The sequence below is a fragment of the Anabrus simplex genome, chromosome 4, assembly GCF_040414725.1.
Source record: "Anabrus simplex isolate iqAnaSimp1 chromosome 4, ASM4041472v1, whole genome shotgun sequence".
Taxonomy (NCBI): Eukaryota; Metazoa; Arthropoda; class Insecta; order Orthoptera; family Tettigoniidae; genus Anabrus; species Anabrus simplex.
Window position 1 is genome coordinate 206,507,728 of NC_090268.1, and position 18,930 is coordinate 206,526,657.

The 18,930-nt window shown below is 39.9% G+C and overlaps 1 protein-coding gene across 1 annotated transcript in view; it reads left to right on the forward strand.

Moving 5' to 3' along the window:
- mRpS25 (mitochondrial ribosomal protein S25) overlaps window positions 1–16,849 on the forward strand; it is a 95,843-nt gene extending 78,994 nt beyond the window's left edge. The window contains exon 4 of the mRNA XM_068227204.1: window positions 10,535–16,849. Coding sequence (XP_068083305.1) covers window positions 10,535–10,706 — 172 coding nt within the window. The 3' untranslated portion in view covers window positions 10,707–16,849. The remainder of the gene's footprint in view (window positions 1–10,534) is intronic.
- The last annotated feature ends 2,081 nt before the right edge of the window (window positions 16,850–18,930 follow it).

Consider the following 18,930-nt stretch of genomic DNA (forward strand, 5'->3'; position numbering starts at 1 on the left):
GAGTTAGCAGATCAGGCTGCCAATGAGGCAGTTACACTGCCCCCGTTGCCTTTCAAGGTTCCAGCAAGTGATATTCGCTCTCAGCTGAGACATCTGGTTATGTCTCATTGGGAGATGGAGTGGCAGGCCATCCCACTTCCCAATAAGCTGAGAGCTATAAAAGGAACAACGAAGGTATGGAGGACTTCCCTTCGGGCTTCGCGGAGGGAAGCCGTGGTTTTATGTCGCCTTCGGATCGGCCACGGTATCTTGACGCACTCCCATCTACTGAAAGGAGAACCCCCTCCGGTGTGTACCTACGGCGACCATCTTACCGTGGTACACATCCTTACGGAGTGTGTGGACTTGGTCGATCTGCGCCGTAGTCTTACCGTTCCGAGTACAATCTCCCTTATCTTGCGAGATGACGAGCAGTCAGCAGACCTCGTCATCCGCTTTATGAGAGATAGCGGTCTGTTTTATCGTGTGTGATGATGTCCTTTGTCCTAGTGTTGTTTATGTCAGTTGCGCTTTTATCTCATTGACTTCATTTTAGTTTGTGTTGCGCATTTTAATGTGTTATTTTAACGTCTCATGTAAATTATGTGTTGATATCTGTACTACTGGGCAATGCCTTATTCCTTCGTTTTCCTGTATTCTCTCTTATTTTATTAGAACATACGGCATTGCGTATTAGATCCACTGAATGTTTTAATCTCACCCTCATTTTTGTTCATCGCCATTCTTTTTTAACTCTAGTCAGTGGATACTTTTTAAAATTTTAACTTCATGTGTCATGTCATTCATTTCGTTCCATTAGGGGCCGATGACCTTCGATGTTAGGCCCCTTGAAACAATCATCATCATCAAAAACTTTTTTACTGGCAAGAACGCCATTGAATGTTGGGCTTGCCGGCAGTGTATCACCGGCTGTTTCTGGTTGTATTTCAGATGAATATAAGTGGCAGTGGGAGCACCTAAGTAATTTTCCACAGCATAGTACTTGCAGTGTTATTGGTGAAATTGATGCTGTAATTCAGACAGTTAGGTGAAGCTCCTAGTGAATTAGATATTGTGAATGTATTCCTGACTGAACAGTTTTGGTAGTAGGTAACCATGAAAACCAGTGCTTATGCTAATTTGTTTCCATAATCTCCTGCCGAGGATGCTGGACTGAATAATTCTTATAAAGAAAAGCACTAGTTTCCTGTTACTGCTGATGGAATTAAGGCACATTTTCCCTTTGTGTTTTGACATCTCAGGATAGGAAGCAGTCATTACAGGATAATTGGTCCAAGTGCAGGTTACTAGAGACCCCAATATTTGGTGAAACTATGCCATTAATCAAATTCCTCCACTTCTCCACTGAATCTCAGAGTACAGAGGGTGATAACCTCAGGAAATTTAGACCTGTAATGGAATTATTTTTAGACATCTTTCAGAGAGTGTACATGTCTGGTGAAAAAGTTTGCATCGATGAAAGTTTGAAGTTCAAAGGTAGATTGTTATATATGATACAATCCATCAAAGTGAGCTAGATTTGGTATAAAAATCTACAAGGTTTGTTCATCAGACTGCACCACCTCCCCTTTTCTTTTTTCTTTTTCTTTTTGAGTAGACTAATATAGTATAATCGACGCAGTGAAAACGCAAAAGGCCCAAATACAATCTTAATTGTGTTGAATATCAGACCCGACCGAAAATGACCAAGTACTGTCAGGAGCTAGATCCGTACCTCTGAAAACAAAAGTCAAGGTAGGAGGCTATTGTGTAAAATAACATCAAAACAGAGATACAAGAAAAAAGCAAAGGCTCAGTAGAATTAAACTAGGGGCAAAATAAAACAAAGATAGTGTCCCTTATGAACCAAAAGAAACAAAATTTAAAATGTTTCATACTCATATTGCAAAAATCTTAGACCCTCTTCAACTTATGTCAAGACATATTTCAACATTACCTTTCCTTCTGCCAAAAACCAATCTTTATCATCAGTACAACGTTTTGACTTGACTCTTCTGCTTCACACTTACAATATGTCAAGCTTTGACCCAAAATGATGCATGAGTATTTCTTTCTCTTCTGACACTGATATATTATCAAGGCAATAAAATCTTCCTCCCACACGCAACGACAATAGGGCCCCTCTTTTTTGTTTTACTACTATCTCCACAGAACAAAAAGGAGCAGAAAAAGGTCATAGCTGAAATAAAAAGAGGATGGGAGAGGCGGGGTTTAAACAAAATGTCATGTGCCGAAAGAACGGAACATGAAAATCTTAAACTACCATAATAAATGTGTTGCCTTGGCTACTTTCTAATTAAACAGATAAAGAAGTACCGTTAATGCTTACAATGCATAAAATAGAGAAAAATAAATCAACAGCAGAAAAACCTGCAACAAGAACAGAAGTCTTAAAAGGCTGGAAAATTGTTTGAACAGCTGATATGTCCCATTTCCAAGCTACACTCGCTCACATACAGAGACCCATAATGTCAAAATCATAACCAAAGGAGCATACCGGCAAGGCATATCCAAGCAGTCATTGATCAGTTAAGCTGTTTTCCTAGTCCAGAAAATAAACCAATGTACAAGGTTTACAATAGGAAGCCTTTCTCTCCCAAACCAAACACGTCACAAAGTTATACGTCCTTGCTGCCAACATGTATTCATACCACACGAATTAGCATCTCGTGTGGACATGAATTTTACCCAGCAAACAATCGCAATAAGAATCAAGACTTCCAGGCTCGAGCAATGCATCATAGGCCCATAATGCAAACAAAACAACGGTCTCGATCCACATGGATATTCAACTATATTACACACAACTCGCAACAGGACGTATAAGCCCCTAACCCTCATCATTCCTGTGACAGTGCAAAATACCAAAAACACACACTAAATAAAGTTAAAAGTAGGCTCGAGCCAATTAAAATGCAAGTCAAGACACATCTTTTAGATAGCCATGGCAAACACGTCAAAACAGGAAAAGAATGAAAGGATACAGTTACCTAAAATTACTTGAACAGATAAATAATTTAACACTCCCGAAATGAGCAAGAGAGTCCCGTAGCATATATTTAAAATGGCTCAGACACCGCCTAAATGAGAAGAAAACCATAGCTATCCATTTCCCCTCCATCTCAAGACATAACGCAGATTATGTTAAAAAAGAGAGAGAGAGAGAGATTCCTACTTCTGCAAGAAACAAATGCTTCTGACGACAGATCTCGCACGAGGTGCTATCTGCTTGCATTGGGTCTGGTTAAGTTCACGAGTCTTTCAGTTGAAAGGGAAGCAGCCATTATTGGCTCATACACAGCTGACCGTAAATAATGTAAAATCAGCCTAAAGTTACAAGATATTCATGGGGACCACAGGCATGGTTCAAGGCAATGGTTACTGCTGGAGATTGAAGGTTTTTACTGGGAAGGTTAGTGATGTTGATGTGTCTGGAACCAAGTCCCATTTTTTTTTTTAAGTCACACAGACACAGATAGGTCTTAAGGCGACAATAGGATTGGAAAGGGCTAGGAGTTGGAAGGAAGCGGCCTTGGCCTTAATTAAGATACAGCCCCAGCATTTGCCTGGTGTGAAAATGGGAAACCATGGAAAATCATCTTCAGGGTTGCCGGACAGTGGGGTCCGAACCCACTATCTCCCGGATGCAAGCTCACAGCTGCACATCCCTAACCACAGGGCCATCTTGCCTGGTTGACATTTGTATGTTTTTAGACTAACAGGAGTGAAGGCTGTGTGGACTCAGGATATCTTATTCATAATATCAGTGTAGTTGGCCCATTATTGGACATTATAATTTTATAAATTTTCCAGCTAACTCATTCCTGGTTACCAGCGTTTCACTCAGTGTGCCAAGTTGGGCTCATCAGTTGGTAAACAGCATACCCACCAAGACGCATGGCTAATGCATACCGTGGAGGCCACTGCGTAGGTTACTTGGGGCTACCGGCAGTGCCAATGCTTTGTCTCATTTCCAAAAATTGATGCTTGCCTGGCCATCAGCTGATAAGATGTTGATTCCCATAGGGATCTATAATCTATCAGCTTCATGTCCGTATTGATAATTTTTGCACACGAGTATGAAGGATGAGTTGTCCACCTAATCATTACCTTATTTTACAAAGTGTCTAGAATATTTACATTAAAAGACAGTATCAGTTTCGACCTGTAAATAAGTCATCATCAGCTGTTGATGAACCTGCTTAATAGCGATTGTGCAGGATAAAGCGCTACTAAAATTAAACAAGAATGCCACTATTCTAATAAATACTTACATAATGTTATGATATTTACATATGGTACAATAAAGGGCTTTGACTTGCTAGAATCCTATGAATGCCACATTTTCCAAAAACAGTATTGCTAAAGTTGGAAGTAGCAAGCACAATCAGGTGGGAAGAATGGCAGTATGATACTCAGAATAAGGAACTAATGGCTAAGGTAGGAATAAACTCTTTGGGTGAAGCTGTATGCATAAATTGGCTGCAGTGGTTGGGACATACGGGAATAGAGGATAGGTTACTTAGGAGAAAAATGGAGAAGATTGTAGAGGTGCATGGCTAATTCACAGAAGCTTGCAGATTATCTCCCCTCATTTAGCAACTGGGAAAAATACTCGTTCACAAGCCTCTGTCGGGAACATACATTTCCTTGTTCATTGTTGTGCATATGCAGAATCACTGGCACGTTATCATCGAGAACTCTAAGGTCAGGATCAACTTGTGGCTCGTCTTCTCTTCTGTCACATGCCATATTGTTCAGAACAGCAGTAGCAACGACAATGGCTTGTGCTTTCTCGAGGGACACTCTCATTCCCAGAGATAGTACTGGAAATCGCCGTTTCCAAACTCCATATTGTCTTTCGCAACACTCCTTGTTCTAATTTATGCTTCGTTATAGAGGTTCTCGGCGGCTGAGTTGGGATTAGCGAATGGTGTTACTAAATATGGTCTATTTTCATAGCCACTGTCTGCCAATATTAAAAGATTCCTCCATTCATTCCTCTCAAGTCTGGCTTTCAAGTGGCTGTTATTGAAAACAACCTGGTCATGGGCTGATCCAGGTCATCGCACGACAATATCCCGGATTTTGCAAAGATGTAACTGTTTGCACATTGAGTGAAAAGAAGCCTTTTCTGTTCCGGTAATATTCTGCGTTATCACCCCCTGCAAATGAAAAAGAAAATGCCATTAATATCAAGCCATTTTTTATTCTTCCCACATCTACTGCACGTCTTAAGTAATTGAGGATAGGGTATACTAAAAAAAGGAAAAGATGTAATTTAGGTATTGGGTTAAGTAATCTGTAGGGAAATCACATCTATTTGTCGTTTGGAGTTACTAACTTTTCTATATTTACTATTCTAACTTGTTTAACATACACTAGCATGAGCTTTCTATCCTCTAATGTCAAGGATTGGTTGTGGTTGTACAAAGCTTTAAATTGTATTTTATAAGGCCTTGTAGGGTATCGCAGTACAGTTTCTTTCATTAAAAAGATGCCATTAAAAATTTCATCTGGAATATATGATTTAATTTGCATTGTATTGACTGCTTGTTAAAAAGGTAACAACAGTATTAGCCCTATACTGAGTAACCTACCTGTTACTTTCTGTCAGTAATATTGTATATACAACAAAAACTGCTTTGTAATACCCCACATTTTGCCTCTAATAATAAGGTATGATACAATAACTGATTCATCCAGATGATCGCCTTGAATGAAATCTGAGACAATAGCTTTCTTAATACGTACTCTTCAGCTGCTTATTGCATACCAAATTGTGAATGCACACAACTTTATAACTATTATAAAAGTTGCAGTGCCTTTACAGGGAAGAACCTTATTCTTTATATACGGAGTCTGGTCCTCAAACATTAATTATATGCATTAATATTAAAGAAGATGTAATACTGAGTTACATCTTTGTTAGACTATATATGGATAAAGATGAAACAAGCATGCTTAGATCTGACAAGTCCAATTAGTAATAAATACCACTTGATAGACTTCCTAATGCAGGATATTGCTTGTTTCATATGATCAGCCCTAGTAAAAATGTGATAGTGTGCTGAGTGACTTGTGTATCTAGGATTTGCAATGTGTATAGCAGCTATTTGGTGGTAGAGGAAACCACAAAGGTCAGTGGGAAACAGTCTGACCACTAACAGCATGTCAAGTACAAAGTGAAAGGAGGTCAACTGCCTGAGGATGGGAGTTGGGAGGGGTTAAGAAACAAATAAGAGAATGTTTACAGCTTCAAAATGTAATCATGAGACACACTTTCCCCATGGCAGCATTGCATTAAGGTTCCAATATCACCATATTCCATAGGCTGGGCATATCTAGATCAAAGAACTCATTCTCATAAAGTACTACATCTAGACTCTGGAAAAGGCTATATCAGAGCAGGAATATTTATGCGATATTCTAAAAGTGTTTGTGTACTTGCAGCACAGTAAATTAAGATCTGAGCTTCATCGCCAACTGTCAGTGTGGCAGGTGTTCTTGCTCGGCAACCCAAGTTTACACAGTTTCTAGGATTGAAAATCTACAGCCTGTTTACAGTCATTCTACCGGGTCAGGAATGCAATGAATGAAGCCCTCATCTAGCAGAAAACCGGAGTATCCAGAGAAATAGCTGTCCTGTCTCCACTTTGTCCAGCACAAATCTCACATCGAGCGACCAGGATTTGAATCACGGAACCCAGTGGTAAGAGGCTGGCGCAATGCCGCCTGAGCACGGAGGCTCCTAGACAGTTTCTAGGATTTATTTGTAAAAATAAGTAGGCCTAGGTGAGGAAAGGTCTGCAATATTCATCCCAGTGATCACTGGCCTCAGAAGAGCCCTGTTGTCCGAACAGTGAGAATATGTTCTTTCTCCAATATATTGCTCACCAGCATGAAGTACTTTATAAATCTGACAATATCCTAGAACATAATGCTGGGTTGATATAAGTTGAAAATTGATAGCTTACCATGTTCTTCAGCAACAACATTTAGGGTAGTTCAGAGATATAGCAGATGTACAATTACACTATACTGTACAGATGGTATCTAAGAATTACAATTATCATGGTTAAATTATGAAACCAATCAGGTACTTGGAATGATAAGCCTCTTCTTTTATTTTATTTATATTTATATGGGGTAAATCCGTTCAGTGTAATTTGGGATGTTAAATACTGTTAAGGACTTCTTGAAAAGGTCAAGTAAACTTAGCTTTGGATGAGTGGTATTCTCTGATGGAAACGGTAAGAGAATATTGTGAACAATATGTCGGCTCACTGTAATTTGTGGCTGTACACCAACGTATATCCTTGATTCACCACAACAGTTCATAAGTAGCAACAGGCTATTACACTGGTCTAAGTTATGTGAAAATATTTCAGCAGGCCTACATGTTCAGTATCAATGAAACATAATAACCACAGGGAGAAAAGGATAATGGTAATGTATTTGCGATTGTATAGATGGACAATTGCTGAATCTAAATTCACATGAAATTAGTTACAACAGGTGAAAGGGCAACAAATAGGATAAGGGAAGAAACAAGTGAGGTAGCCTTACATACCAGTAATGTGTAGATGGAGAATACTACTGTATAACATTGCATATTTACCTGGAGATTGAATCCTTACATGAGTACAGTCCAATGCCCGAACAACTTTGGGAAATCGAGCAATCCTGTAAAATTCCATCTGTACACTATGGATTTCACGTTCCGTGTGTGGCATTCTAATAAACTGAGGTTGCAGCCGTGCAATAGCCCAGGTGACTTGTTTCACAATTGAACATGCTGTTGATTTACTAACACCACTAAAATCACCAGCTGCTAGGAACACTGTCCCAGTTGCATAAAACTGCAATGTTAGCAATAGGCTGTTCATAGGTGAGACTGCAAAATTCCTACAAAAAAGGAAAAGGATACACTTGATTTCAAGGGAAAATAGGTATCCATACTTCATATACAGGCTTCCTCAGCACAAAATGTAACTTATTAGGCATGTGAGTATTAGGATAATTTAAAGTATGGTATCTGAGCACATAACAGTGACAAAAATAGTTGTAATTTAATAATTAAATAATCTGAATCCTGGAACCACTCAATTTTCACCACTCTACCAAAACCAACTCCTTGCAAGCTGTAACCTAACCTGTCCTTTTTGAACCATGTAACCTAAAAATCATTCAACACAAACATGAACAAAAATATGAGCAAGGGAACAAGCTAAATGTTTGATCTTTCCATAAATCTCAGTTTGTTGCGAATGTGTACGGTACCCATCTTCGCTGAACAAGTTCTCAAAATACTGTAATTAAATTTCACTTCAGAATAACACTATATAGTGTCGATTCTTAAATCTCTTGAGTGATATTTGTGTGGCTCCAAGAATTGTGTCGAACTACTAATACAGTAACGTAACTTGCCGATCACTGGCGTTTCGTAGTTCATCTTCAGTTAATCCCAATAGGTAGAGCACAGTCGGCTTTTTAAGCCTGAATCTGCAAAAAAAACTTGGCGTCAGTCCAGATACAGAAATGATGTGGTCTCTCTCGTATCCGGCGTAGGGGACGCCTAATTGGATTCTTCATCGTCATAATCAACAAGATCCACAAGATCAACAATCTCAAGAAGCTCATCCATGATTAAAACCTGCTAACCTAAAATATGGAATTACGAAACAAAATTACGTATACCATGACTTACAATCTTAAATTAGTGTATCCTGCTGAGTTTTTACTTACTGCAATGCAATACCGATCCCAAATGCTGTAATTGTATCTTGTTTTTTATCAACAACTTGAGATAACAAGATGCAAGGAGCTTCAAATACAATAAACAGTTTTCAGCTCTCAAGACTTGCCCAGCAGGTAAAGGTTTATCGGCAGCTTCGAGAGGCTGATAATTTACGCGCCGGGTAACTGCGATTTATGCTGCCGACAGCGCTACCCGGGAATGGTCGGACGGAAATATTGTTTTATGCGGAGGGCAAATTACCTGCTACTTTACCTGGAGGTGGTAGAACCGGCTCATAGACACAATGAGTGACGATGAGAATTTTATACCTCAACAGGGCTGATGGTAATATGTTAGTGATAATGATTTGGCTAATGAAGATATGCACACAGTGGACTTTGCACCTACGATAGACGCAGTTACTCCTTCAACCAGCCACGAACAAACCTGCTGCGCTGGCGTAGCAGGGGGAGAGGTGATACTCTCACGTGGCGTGTTCCAGGTGGCGGATAGGGGGGTCCTAACTGGCTTGCCGGCGGACTTGAGGGATATAAAATACCTCTCGCGGACCAAACACACATCCCCTGTGGGTGGGGGTAGGCAGACGAATTTACCCACGGTATCCCCTGCCTGTCGTAAGGGGCGACCAAGGGATGATCCAATTAGAACCATAAAACTACTTGTAATTAGTACCATCATGCAGGGAACACCATGGGTTGCATTTACTTCCGCATAGTACCACTATGTTGGGTACCGCAATAGGTTTGTGATTAGTAGCGACAGAGTGTGAATCAGGAGGTGGGTCCTACATTACCTGTGATTCGTACCACTATATGAGCGACACCATGGGATTAGCGACACCATGGTTCTGCCTTACCTATGCTCGGTTTCCACTATGTGAGGAATTCCATGGGATAGTATGAGTCCCAGTGGTTAGTCCACTTATGTGAGGAACGCCATAGGTTTGCGTTGCCTGCAAATAGCGCCGCATTGTGTGCGAAACACCATAGGTCTGTGTTACATGTGCTCATTACACTACCTGTGAATAGTACCATTATGTGTGGAATACCGCGAATCTGCTACTTTTGATAAGTACCGCAACATTACACATAGCAAGGTTCTACTTTCCTAGCGATAAATACCATTGAGGGGCTGATGACCTGGATTATGGACCCGTTTCGACTATAAGCATAATCGATTCAGCATCGTGCTATAGAAGCAGTCCCTTGGTCAGTAATACTATTGTTTTTTGCCAGCTTCTGTGCACGTAAGGCACTGTGGGTCGGATCCACTGATAGTTTTAGATTCATATCCATCCATTCATTCTTCATCCTCATGCTTTGAATTCTGGTCAGTGGAGGATTTTGGACTTTTAAGTTCTCATTTCGTACCATTAGGGGCTGATGACCTTGATGTTAGACCTCTTTAAACAACAAACATCAATCAATATATCAATCAACACTTTGATAACGGTGCTAATACGACATTTCTCCTTCCTTCGATGCATTTGACAGCTCTTTCACTCTGAATGTAGTATTGTAACTTGTCTCGTGTGTTTTGAAGAATACAGTATGCCGATAGCTCTCAGCTATCATAAATAACAATTGGTTGAAATACGAAGTGAGAACAGTGTATGGAGTTATGTTACATGAAGAATTTTTTCTCAATCTTGGCTGTCACATTTTGCTAGATTATTAGGTGCACTTCATGTGTTCATGCGTGTTGCCTATTTAATCTGGAAAATGTTTTGTTATAACATTGGTTTCATGAGTGTTTTCTTTCTGTTTGTTCCAGGGAGGAGCTTGGTGCTGAAATGCAGGCAAAGGAGAAGAAAGATAATCCAGCCAACTTTGGGTTTGGATGTGATAGGCACTGCATATGTGAAATACCTGGCCAATTACCTTGCCCAGCTGTCGTACCGCTCCCTAAGCATATGAGAGGGAAATATAAGAATGCAGAGGATTAATTGATATTTCATATGAGACTTCGTAAGGGTGTGCGTGTGCATCTGTAATGTTTGAGTTGGAGAGTTCTACAAGATTCAGCTAGTCACTTTAGAGGAATTTAATGTTGCCGTGTGCCTATCTAATGAGGGAGACACTTGGACAAATATGATTTAAAGGTTGTGCTTTCACTAGCAAAAGTAAAACCATCCCTGTACAGGTTGTCAAGACTCTTTGAGGCTTACGTTATCTATATCCTTAGTACTTGGTGGGGTTGGCTGCCTTTGCCTTGTTCTAATGTTTATTATATGCTGAGTGAATCTCATGACCATGTGCTTCTGCAAAAGTAGAAATTTCTGTGGTAAATTGGCTGACTTCCTAACAGGGAAACAAATCCACATCTTTCTAGTTAACCGAACACAGCTTGATCGCCTTGGCTAAGCAGCCCGTGTGCTTTCGACTTAAGAAAAATAAAATATACACCTTTTAAAATGTTTGTTATACAGGGTCTCTCTTATAAACCCAAACTGTCCAGCGGCGTTTTAACTCTCCCAGACCTAAGCAGCTGTACGGGAGGCATGCGTATAGCTCTTGACCTTGCAAGGAGCGTGCACATGTTCGACCTAGCATCAATAGCCAGTCTGAATCGCAGCTGTTAACATAGCAAGGCAGTTATCATTGCAACACCGTATTTTCGTAAAAGTTATTTTAAGTACGAGTCGGCTCAACAGGTACCCGATGCATTTGTTCAGCAATTTCCTGGTGAAGTGCCACCTTCATGAGCACAGATTCACGTCATTGTAAATAAATTTGGGCTGGACTGAGTGGCTCAAGATGGTTAAGCCTTCTAGCCCCAATGTGGCAGTTTCGATCCTGCCTCAGTCCGGTGGTATTTGAAGGGGCTCAAATACGTCAGACTCGTGTCGGTAGATTTACTGGCACATAAACGAACTCCTGCGGGACTAAATTCCGGCACCTCAGCGCCTCCAAAAACTGTAAAAGTAGGTAGTGGGACGTAAAGCCAATAACGTTATTATTAAATAAATTTGAAACTACTGCCTTAGTGCTCAATAAGAAAAGTGCGTGCACACGTGCAGTTTTAACAGAGGAAAAGCTGGATTACATCTTGAACAGTCACCGAATAAATCGCTCACAAAATTAGTACAAAAAGTAAGGGTTTCAGTTTCTTCTGCACACACAGCTACAAAGCTGTTGCACATCAAACCGTACAGGTTTACACGGGACCATTGTTTAAAACCTGCTTATCCAACCATAGGAACGAGATATTGTGAGTGGTGTCTTGCATCATTGAATGATCGTTTACAGTGAAACCTCGATTCTCTGTTTTTCAAGGGACCATGAAAATAAAACGTACAACACGGGAAAACGGAAAATTCGGGAATGAATGAAAACCATCAACAATTTGGCTAAACTTCACAAAAATGAAATATGTATAATTATAATCTTACCAAAACTCCTAAACCAAACCAAACTACAGCCCCAGTGGAACTTTGCCTGCCAAGCGACCGCTGATCAGCCCGAAGGCCTGCAGATTACGAGGTGCGCATGGTCAGTGCGACGAATCCTCTTGGCCGATATTCCTGGCTCACTAGATCGGGATCGCCATCTCACCATTAGATAGCTCCACAATTAAAGGTAATCACGTAGGCTGAATGGACCTGGAACCAGACTTATATCCAGGTAAAATTGCCTGACCTGGTCGCAATCGAACCCGGGCGCTCTGAATGAGAGGCAGGCATGTTAGACCGCGAAACCGCATTAATTACCGGTAAGCGAGTTCAAAATCTCGATACTTTATATTCAGTTTTACAGCGGAATCTTCGTCAGTTTCCCGTGATAACTTCTTTCAATTCAGAAACATTGATTAGGCTAGCCAAACTCTTCGAAAAACCTAATAACGCCAAGTCAAACGACAATCGACCACAAGTAGTTTTTAATTCTCTCATCTAATAAAATAAAGCACATTAGATACAAAAGCACCCAATATGATGGCGAAATCCCTTCATTTCTTAATCTTTCATTGTAATTTGGTCTCCGGTATACTGTTCGTAGTCAGTTTCTGGAAATCTCGTACCGCGCAAATTAGGCCTACAGCGACTTTTAAAGGTTATGATGAACTCGAAAACACGGTTTCGAATGTAAGTATCGATTCTTAAAAGTTCTCGAATACATTATATTCTAGAGATGGGAAATCTGATTCTTTTAGAAGAACCAATTCATTTGAACCGATTCACTAAAATAATTCGTTCATTTGATTCGTTCATTTAATTCGTTCATTCCAGTACCACGTGACGGAGAGCCGAAAGCGAAACCATGGACTCACGATGAACCATTCCGTTATGTTCTTTATAACTGTTACTGCTTTACATGTTTACAGGTTACAAGAAGTGAAATGTTCAAGTTATAATAATAATAATAATAATAATAATAATAATAATAATAATAATAATAATAATTGATAGCATTTTAACAAGAGTATTATCTTTTTTTAGATACAGTCGAAAAATGCTACACAACTGTCTGACTAATCCTTTCCAAACTTAAGTAGCTACCATTCGAAACTATACGAGAATTGAATTTGAAATTTATAGTAGATATGAACATTTTTGTGGCCATGTTTCACACGTTAGTTCAGAGAACAAGAACGTGAACGGGAACCTTGAGGTAAACTTAACCCTAACATTTCACACCGAGCTGGAAGTTGAGTGTATATTAAAGTTCCATGAAGTGTGTGACTTGAAACTACGTGATCATTTCTTATTAAAAAAATATATTTTTATCCTGTAAGGTTAGGTTAGGAGTATTTGACTTGTGGACCGGACTTTTAGTTCAGGTTAAATAAAAAATAACAGAGTCGTTCTTCACAAGTAGTCACTGATTCAAAAATGGTGGATACCTGATTTGGCGATATGAATCAGAACGAAAGAGGAACCAAGGAACGAGTTGCGGCTGCCATCTCTCGATTCAGATTTCGATTCACAAACGAGTCGATTCATTTTGTTCACTGAATCATGATTCAATCGTTCAGTGCAATGATTCGTTCATTTTGAATCACTCGTTCAGAATCTCCTCATCTCTATTATATTCAATTCTGCCCGTCACAAATCCAATCAAATTGGAAAGATAAAAGAAATATCATCAAAACTTCAGAAATTACGGTTATTCGTGACCTTGAGGTCATCTGGAAAGCGTGCTTGCTGCACATGTCAGTACGAGTTGGAAATTGTTACGGAGTATAGTGGATGTGCAGAGGTGAAAGAAGGTGCGGGGGTGAACAGGTCTCAAAATACAAAATTAAAGTTAAGATAAAATTTAACAAGGTTATATTTTCTTTTCAAGTTTAAGAAATAACAAATAGAACAGGTACTCAGTAGCCGAAACACAATTCGAAAATGTACAATTACAGTGATTACAGGATTTGGGCTCCGAGAGCCAGACACACAATTCTTGAGCTATAAGCCCAACCTTACGATATATAGAATTCAACAAAGGGGCAGAAGACCCCTATCATGCCCAGGAGCACTTGCTCCCAATTACACAGTAAGGCCTCCTCGAGGTGCGCAGAAAACAAAATTTTAGAAAGAGCAACCTGCTCTTAAGTTCGAGCCTATCAAAGGCCACACCAAACTCCACTTTCAAGTTGTCCTCCAAGGACATGAAAACAGGGGTAAAAATACCCAACCTACTGAGGCCTATTCTGTAAAGAAACAGGTCAATTACATGGCCTCTAAAATACCAACTTGAGAGGAGGCGTTCTTGCACTCCTAATACACTTTATATAAAACCTACTTGGCACTAGGCCGTTACTGCAAGGGCTAATCCCATACTAGAGAGGTGACTTATAGAACAAGACAATTTACATTACATTAAGGAAGAAACGGTTGAGAAAATAAGTTCACCTCAACGCAATATGAGTGGGAGATCGAGAGGGTTAAGCACTCTCTATCCCAATATGTAGTTTAAAAGATAGAATTGATACTAGGTGTCTTTACATTTTAGGGGAAAAGTTACATGGTAGAAGGCTTCGGACCTGCCCCGAGAGTTAAACTGCTGAGCTAGCAAGAAAAGAAGTTATTAAACGGCCATTACCTGGTGGCTGCACTGCTGCCCGAAGAAAGAGGCGCTTCCCGCCCCCTGCTACGTACTTTACACACTGATAGATGTTACTGAAGTGGCGCGGAGACCCGAAAATCAGCAGTTTATATACCCTCGTGGAAAGTTCGAGGCGTTTCAGGAATGAGAACACCCTCCCACAAGAATTTTATTGGCTAACCACGAAAACCCCTACACTAGATGAAGAAACACCTTATTGGTGGAAAATTAATTACAGAAAATTATGATTGGCCAGTTTCAAAACTGGCAGAAAGAAAGGGTTAATATTGCCAACTTAAACAATAACTGAAAGAAATTTAACAAAGAACAAACTTATGAATTCAAAATTTCTCCAAAAACACAGTTCTTTCACTTCGCACTAGGGTGCATAATTGTAGTCCTTCAGTAGTGCCATCTGGAAGGGAATGTCCACACTTCTTACTACAGGCAAAACAAAAATACATCGGAAACGACCCAGTTCAGAAACTTCAAAATTTACAAGTAGGGACATCTTCTGAGAAACTTGAGAATTAACACAGTAGATAAAGTTCAGACTTCCTCCAGTAGAGGAGTTTCAACTGGCGCAAGGTTTGAATTAGCGGCGTGGGGGTGTACCACCCGGTACAGAAATGATACCAACTATTTAAATGTGACGTATGCAAATAAAACGACTGCGGGTTTTGGTATTTTAACACGGAAAAGTAAAATTCCCAGTCTTACATTATGACCTAAACAGTAATAGGCAATCCCAAGACCTCCCATGGCTTTTTCTTTTTTAATGTAAGGTGCAACATCTGTTCTGGTCTCGCTAACATAATCATGTACTATAATATCAAAAATACTGAATTTGTGTTAAGAAGGAGCAGTTTCGATTCCTGCCTGAAAGCCCAGTTACTCTACAGTGCCCTGAGCAAAGTGCCGAAAACCTGTTCAGCAGTATGATCGAAAAAAATGTAAAAATATAAACATCTAACCCTGGACATAATGTGTACGTTTTATAAGTGCGAACATTTGACGAAACTCGTTCCGTCTTCGAGCAGAGCTGTCGAAATGCGCCGTGTCTCCTTGCAATTGTTGTGGCCACTCTCTGCTTTATGATTTTCCTAGATTCTGTAAACAATACCACCCGAATGCGATGCTAAGATGGTCCCTTATGCAAGTTCACCGCCGATCGCTTTTCCAATACTGGTACAGTACTTGCTTTAATTATCGCAATGACGGGGCGTTAACGCCAAGATCCATAAATATGCCATAGCCGTCCTTTCGTGAGGTACAGATTATTAAAAAAACGATTGGTCGAGGATTTAGCATTGATGGGGCTGGGATTTCTGGAGGGTTGATCCGGGAAATCGTTTCTTCGAGGAACGGATAATGTGGGACTTTTACAACGTGATTTAAGTAAGATGCTCGCGGGACCACGTAATTTGAACGCATATCCCGGGAAAACGTATTTTCCAGGAACGGTTAATCGAGGTTCCACTGTATTTGACCCATAGCTTGTGTTCTTTTCGGATGAGGCCTAGTTTTATCTTAATGGTTGTGTGAACAGTCATAACTCTCGCTATTGGTGTTTATGGAGTCCCTTATTATGAAGGATGACACTTCCAGCATCTTTTATAAGGTAATATTTCATATAAGGTTGTATACATGCTTAAAGCAGGGTGGCTGCGTGCGACGTAAGTTGGACTGAGGCAGCTGGTGTAGTACAGAGAACAAACACCATGCGCTCGGTGTGAGTTCATCAGAGAGACCCTGTATGTTAGAATAAAACAGACTTTTTCAAGAAGATAATCCTTAGTATGACAGTATAGTCTGGAAAACCCAACATTTCCTTTGTACCAGGTTAGAGAATTATGAGGAGAAAGTTTGTCAACAAATCATAGTAGTCGTACTGTGAACGGACATAAGTATTGGAACAGACTGGTACCTGAAGGTTACGTTGATATAAATTAGTAAATAAGTAGCTGAAAGAAATGGAAAATGTGTGACAAATGTATTTGATATACTGACTAGCAGTTCCTGTTATAACATAAACCTTATGCATGAATATTTACGAACTAAACTCTTGTATTTCTACGTGGAACATAGTTTTACGAGAAATTTGATACCTTTTTTTAAAATGTCCATTTGTTGCAATAATTGCAGAAAGTACTTATGGCATCACATTGACATACTTTTTTTGTTATGTCTGAGGTGATATTTTTCCCATTCTTGCAGAAGAATGTCCTTCAGATGTGTTTTGGACCGAATGTGGTATTTTCTCACATGGTCTTCAAGTTCTTTCCATATATGTTCCATTTGTATTGCACTCTGGGGACTGTGGTGGGGTTTTAAACCTGTAGAGTAAATTATATACTAACCATAGCCGAACAATTTCTGATATATGCTTAGGATCATTGCCTTGTTAGAAGTAATAGTTGTTTCCTAAGCCTAACTTCTCAGCACTGAGCTTGAGGTTATTCTGCAATATGCTTTTGTACTGAACCCTATCCATATTGCCATCTATAAACACAAGATTACAAACGCCATTAGATGCCGTACATCCCCATACCATTACCCCTCCAGCCCTGTGTTTCACAGTACCATATGTACTGGTATGTAATGGCTTATCTCCATTATCTCTGATAGGGTCAGGCCGCTGCTCGACCACTTCAAGGTAAACACTTTGCAGTACTCACATTGTGCATAAAATGTTTGGAGATATGGATTTAATTGTTATGATAGTTAATTGTTATGATCTAATCTGAGTTAACTTATGTCACTTGCTCGCTATGATTAACCGTTCTGTGACAACCATCACTCCAGACATGCTGGCCAGGATATGGTAAGAGGTCGATTATGGTTTAGATGTATGTTGTGCCACAAATGGGGCACATATTGAACTGCACCAAACTGTAAAAGAAACTTGACAATATTACCTTTAAACCATGGATAACACATTACCCTTACTTTTAACTTCATTAAAATATTTAACTTCATAATCCTGGAGTGCTTTTATTATAGTGTGTACATATTTGAAGACAGCAATTTTGTCACACTTTACCCCAAAACAATCTTAAGTGTGTCTACTTTTGAATAACTAGGTACTTTAAGAGTGTTAGAAGAGCATGTCAAAACACACATGGTGATGACCTTAGATATTAGGCCCCTTTAAACAAGCACCATCCAAACACATTTTTGTTATTGAAATATCTGCGACTACGGAGACTCTCCCAAGGTAAGTATTGTTCAATTCTGTCGATCATGAGAGCATTCAATTCTTGAGGAATTGGTTTTTAAGACGTAATTGCGTCACGTAGCTATGAGCTTTCAGAAGATGGTGAGTTTGAGCCCCATTAGCTCTGAAGATGGTTTTCCATGATTTCCCATTTTCACACCAAGCACCTGTACACCTGTAAGGTACACCTGTGCCTGAATTAAGGCGATTGTCACTTCCTTCCTACACCTAGCCCTTTCTTACCCCATTGTTGCCATAAAACTTGCCTGTGTTACAGATCTATAGAGGAATATTCCACCTTTCCTTTTTTTTTTTTAGAATAACATCAATGGGACTTGTTTCATCCCTCTTAGAGACATCTTCAGCCATTCATGGAACAAAATAAATAAGTGAAAATACATATTATTAGTATAGAATTTCGCACAATGTGCATGGAGTAGTTAATTTTCACAGAACTTTCTTAGAGAGAAGCCGCGTCGATTACACCACAGTACGTGATATGTCACATGGCCGACCGCATAGTTCACACAGACACTGTATATCCGGGACGTGGAACTTCTTCATGCTGCACACTCTATGGTGAAACCCATGTACTGCAAGACGGGTAACTATATGTCGAAGCTCGTAGTTCGAGTCCATCCAGTCAGTTGACATCATTGCTTCGGTCGCATAGAAATCGCCCCATATTTCCTTCCGTTTCTCTTGCAGCTCGTGTAATAATTGTTGATAGGCCTCAGTAGATGGCAGATGCAACTGCATGCGAAGTTCTTCCATGTAGTATTCCTGCCGAGCCCGAACATACACCAGGCGGGAAGGGGTGAATTTTGAAAGATTCATAGCCTTTTTCAGATACCTTGCTTTGACACTTTCTAATAGTTTCAGGTCTTTCTTCTTCAGGTGGTCCCATATACATTCCA